Source organism: Apium graveolens, chromosome 5, assembly GCF_009905375.1.
Source record: "Apium graveolens cultivar Ventura chromosome 5, ASM990537v1, whole genome shotgun sequence".
Classification (NCBI taxonomy): Eukaryota; Viridiplantae; Streptophyta; class Magnoliopsida; order Apiales; family Apiaceae; genus Apium; species Apium graveolens.
The window spans coordinates 98,092,364-98,096,512 of record NC_133651.1 but is presented as its reverse complement, the minus strand read 5'-3'; the positions used below and the strand labels follow the sequence as shown (position 1 = coordinate 98,096,512).

Below are 4,149 nucleotides of genomic sequence, written 5' to 3'. Positions count from 1 at the left end.
CAATCCACTCTTGAAAGAAGAGGCACGAAGGAGCTAGACTGCAGCAGCAACTACGTATTCCCTTAAACTCTTACTTTCCCGGACAAAACTTATACTGTTAGCATCTATGACTTCGAGGGTCAGAACAAAATTTGTAGGTTACACTGCCTTGAATATACCATCAATTTACACTACACAAATTAGCAACTGGGATCATGTAATATGTTGTGAAAATAAGACATTCAGTCGTTTCTAGAACCCTTTTGAAGAGTTATAAAGTTATACTGAATTAAGCCCCGAATAATAGGAAATGTAGAAAGAGAAAGTAATGGATGGAATTATTCAATATACATGTTTGATCATTCCTAAGATATGAAATCCAAAGTTTAATCAATATTCTTGACAAAAAAAGGTTCATGAAAAGATGTAATATGGCCTGAAAAAACACAATCTAACAGCTAATATTATGGAATCACATGCTTCAAAAAGTAATCTTCATCATCTCAAACTACTCTCGTAATTAGTTGGGAAATCCTTGTCAATTTTTAAAAAAAATCAGTTAGCTTTTATAGCATCTTTGTAGTTTTTCCCGAACCTGGAATATAAATTTCAGAAATCTTGAAAGATATAATAGCATGAAGAATCTGAATTCTGATGGCATATGGCCAGGGCTAGCTGATGGGTAGGACTAACCCCCGACAAGTCAGTCGAAACAATCACCCTAAACTAGACCTTGTCATCTCATATGCCAAAAAGCATGCTGCATTTGCAGGAATACTTCTAGCCATGGCAGGACCAAAACCTTTGTACAGCCCTTTGACGCCTTCTGAAGCCAATATTTTTTTCAAAGCATTGATTGAGCCAGAGTATTTTGGATTTTTGTAGTCATCAACCTGAATTGCACTTTTCACCACATCAGTAGGGTATACTGAAATCCAAAATGCTCCTCCAGCCAAGCCTCCTGCTAACATCAAAGAGCCTCGTCCCAATTTCGATGTGTCCTGGCCTCCCGCTATGTATTGCTTTAGGCCTTCATATACACCAAACATAGCAGCATTTCCAGGAATTTCACGTGCCATTGTTGGAATCAATCCCTTGAACAGACCCTTCATACCTGCTGATCGAAGAACATGCTTTGCTACATCCATCGGGCCCCCATACTTTACTGCAACACCAGATGAGCCAACATCTGCTAGTGCACTCTGGGCTTGCAATCTGCTTTCACGGAAAGTTATCAGCATATCAGAAAAATGGAAAGTCCTGACACTATTCATAAATAGTTAAACATAATGATCAAAATATGGAAACAAGCTACATAAGAGGGACAACTACGCAAGTGACCCATAAATACTAATTACAGTAACAGTCCGATTATTTTAGATGTGGACACAAAATCATATGCAATAATATGCAATAACAAACCCATGCACAACATTTATAGAAGTAAGCAATTCCACAGATAGCATATATCATCTTCTCACCTGCACTTGATCAATTCAGTTGGGCAGGCCAGAAAGGAGACAGCAACTCCAGCCCCAGCTCCACAAACAATCTGCTGTTCAATTGTGAGCGGAGAACTAGGTGCTGACCTTAGTAATGCCTCCATCTGTCCTCTTACTGAGAAAAGTACGGCGTTGAAGGCTGCCACCGTAGCAAGTGGGGCGCCCATACCTTTAAATAGTCCGCCTGCACCTTCAGCTGCTACTGTCTTTCTGACAGCATCTATCGCTCCAGAGAACTTAGGAGGCTGACCAGGCGGTGGTACTGGCTGGCTTTGCAGTTTGACCTTGATGGTATCGAAAGGGTGCCCACATATCAACTGCGCTGCTCCGCCAACTGTGCCAGCAGTCAAGTCCTTGGCCACATCACCCATCTGCAGACTGCAAATATAAATACAAACCACAGACATCCACGCAAAGAAAATAAAGTCAGCTGTAGCATATGTTAGATACATAGTTAGTTTTAAAAGAACTGAAGAGATTTGGGTTTCGTAAACATGTAAAATACCATGACGGAATGAAGCTATCATCTAAAAGAATTGTAGACACTTTAATAGTCATTTAAGACATGTGATATACACAAGAAATATCATATATAGAGTACATCTATATAATCACCATAAATAAAATAACTTTCAGATAGACGGAGAACATTATCAGCCTCCAATTACATCAGAATCATCCGATAGTAACCTAAACCAACATCTACTGAAGGAGGAAATGAAGAGAAAATGATAAATGCAGATTCTCTTTACAATAATAATGTTTGAGTCTTTCACATACCTATAATTACAAATGTAACATACATAAACATTGATTTGTTTTTCTACTATTGGATTAAACATAAACAAGCAAAATTATATCTATATGCACATCTCTACGAATGTCGAATAGAATGAACATAAAGTATACAAAATCAAAGTGCTTGTGCAAAACTCAACCTCATTGTTGAACATTGGGAGTAATCTAAATGATTGCTATCTATTAAATATTCATTGAAAACCAAATGAAGAAATGGAAGAACTTATTTAAGTTCAAATTTATGATCAAACAAGATAACTAAGTCTCAGAACATATCAGTCACCAAACAATTCTTTATGCATAATGCAGCTATATAACAATATGTTTACAGCCTAACGAAATGAACTCGGAAATTGAGGTTTCAATGATAGCGTAGCAGCAAGGCTCCTTCCACCGCCTCCTGTGACCACAGTGGGAATTATCACTACTCCTCGAGTTCTCGTATACCCAAAATTTAATGATTGAAACATGTGTAAAATGCCCCCAAAGAGATGGAATCCATAATCTTAAAGGCGAGTCTATACTCTGATTACATTACAGAAAAACATCATGGGAAGATATTACAATGTTACATTGAACAACAAGGAACTGAGAGGAAATTAAAATTCAAGAAAAGTTTCAGTAGCTACCAATAGAACTGCCTTTCAAAATGCACAACAAAACAACTTAGCACATAAAGAGCAAAAGAATGATAAAAAGTTCAAACCTTTAATAATGTTTTAGAAGAACAAAGATGAGATTTTGAAGAGCAGGGTTTCTCAATTCAATCCAACCCACTTCTTGAAAATTTAACTGAATGTGATCTGATGCATTGAACGATATAATATTAAACTTTATGAATCAAATGATCATATACAGATAAATAGAGAAAGTTAAAAAAAGTTGGGGGAATAAGAAAAGAAAATAGAAAATAGAAAAGAAACATGTAGTTGGTGGATCAAATCAAATAAGAAATTACAGTGATGGGTGTAGTGGGTTAAGACAAGGCTTTGAGTTTGGTTGGGTTTAAGTGAATTTCACAGTAAGCACATCTCCCTCCCTCTCTCTCCAATACCAAATTTTACATCTTTGTAGTCAAGTAATTGCGTGTAAATAATACATACAAAGAAAAGGGGTGTGTGTATAATGTGTACAAGGAGGAGAGTAGAAGTGACAAACAGTGATACTTTCTCTATTTATCAAATCAAATAAGAAAATAGAAAAGAAACATGTAGTTGGTGGATCAAATCAAATAAGAAATTACAGTGATGGGTGTAGTGGGTTAAGACAAGGCTTTGAGTTTGGTTGGGTTTAAGTGAATTTCACAGTAAGCACATCTCCCTCCCTCTCTCTCCAATACCAAATTTTACATCTTTGTAGTCAAGTAATTGCGTGTAAATAATACATACAAAGAAAAGGGGTGTGTGTATAATGTGTACAAGGAGGAGAGTAGAAGTGACAAACAGTGATACGTAGGTGGAGGAATCTCCGGTAGTAAAGGAGGAGGAGGAGGAGGAGGAGGAGGAGGAGTGAATCCAAAGTTGTGTCCAGAGCCGCGGTCACTTGTTCCGAAGACCTAATCATTAGGCATTCTAAATTAATTTATAATAACCCTCAATTGTCCAAATTTTTGGAGATGATTTATTTCTTAAAAAATATAATTTATGACTTAAATTTGTAAAGTGTTATACAATTGATATGTGATATGTATATTGTAAATTTTAAGTTATTTAGGTATTTGAATAATTTTAAGTATAAGTTACTTATAAGTTGATAATACGTTTGGTAAATTATAATTTATAAAATAAGTATTTTTTTGAAATAAAATTAGAATATAAATACAAATTACATGAATTAATAATTTTGATATATGAATATAAAATAAAAAGGA

The 4,149-nt window shown here is 35.7% G+C and overlaps 1 protein-coding gene across 6 annotated transcripts; it reads right to left on the bottom strand.

Moving 5' to 3' along the window:
• Positions 1-352: 352 nt before the first annotated feature.
• LOC141724306 (mitochondrial carnitine/acylcarnitine carrier-like protein) lies at positions 353-3,867 on the bottom strand. 6 transcript variants are annotated; one of them, XM_074526387.1, is made up of 4 exons: positions 3,723-3,867; positions 2,986-3,082; positions 1,461-1,859; positions 353-1,194 (listed from the first exon to the last, which is right to left on the bottom strand). In XM_074526387.1, exons 3-4 carry the CDS (start codon positions 1,850-1,852, stop codon positions 696-698), a joined length of 891 nt encoding a protein of 296 aa, XP_074382488.1. In that variant the 5' UTR covers positions 1,853-1,859; positions 2,986-3,082; positions 3,723-3,867; the 3' UTR covers positions 353-695. The 6 variants fall into 6 exon arrangements, with proteins under 6 accessions (XP_074382488.1, XP_074382487.1, XP_074382485.1 ...); XM_074526386.1 differs by having other exon boundaries at positions 3,238-3,836; XM_074526384.1 differs by having other exon boundaries at positions 1,461-3,082.
• Between the last annotated feature and the right edge of the window lie 282 nt (positions 3,868-4,149).

Bases quoted from the DNA above. Each gene is read 5' to 3' on its own strand.
- LOC141724306 (XM_074526384.1), bottom strand. From the start codon at position 2,008: ATGATAGCTTCATTCCGTCATGGTATTTTACATGTTTACGAAACCCAA. The intron at 1,195-1,460 runs GTGAGAAGATGA...CCGTGAAAGCAG, and splicing joins ACTGAATTGATCAAGTGCAG to ATTGCAAGCCCAGAGTGCAC.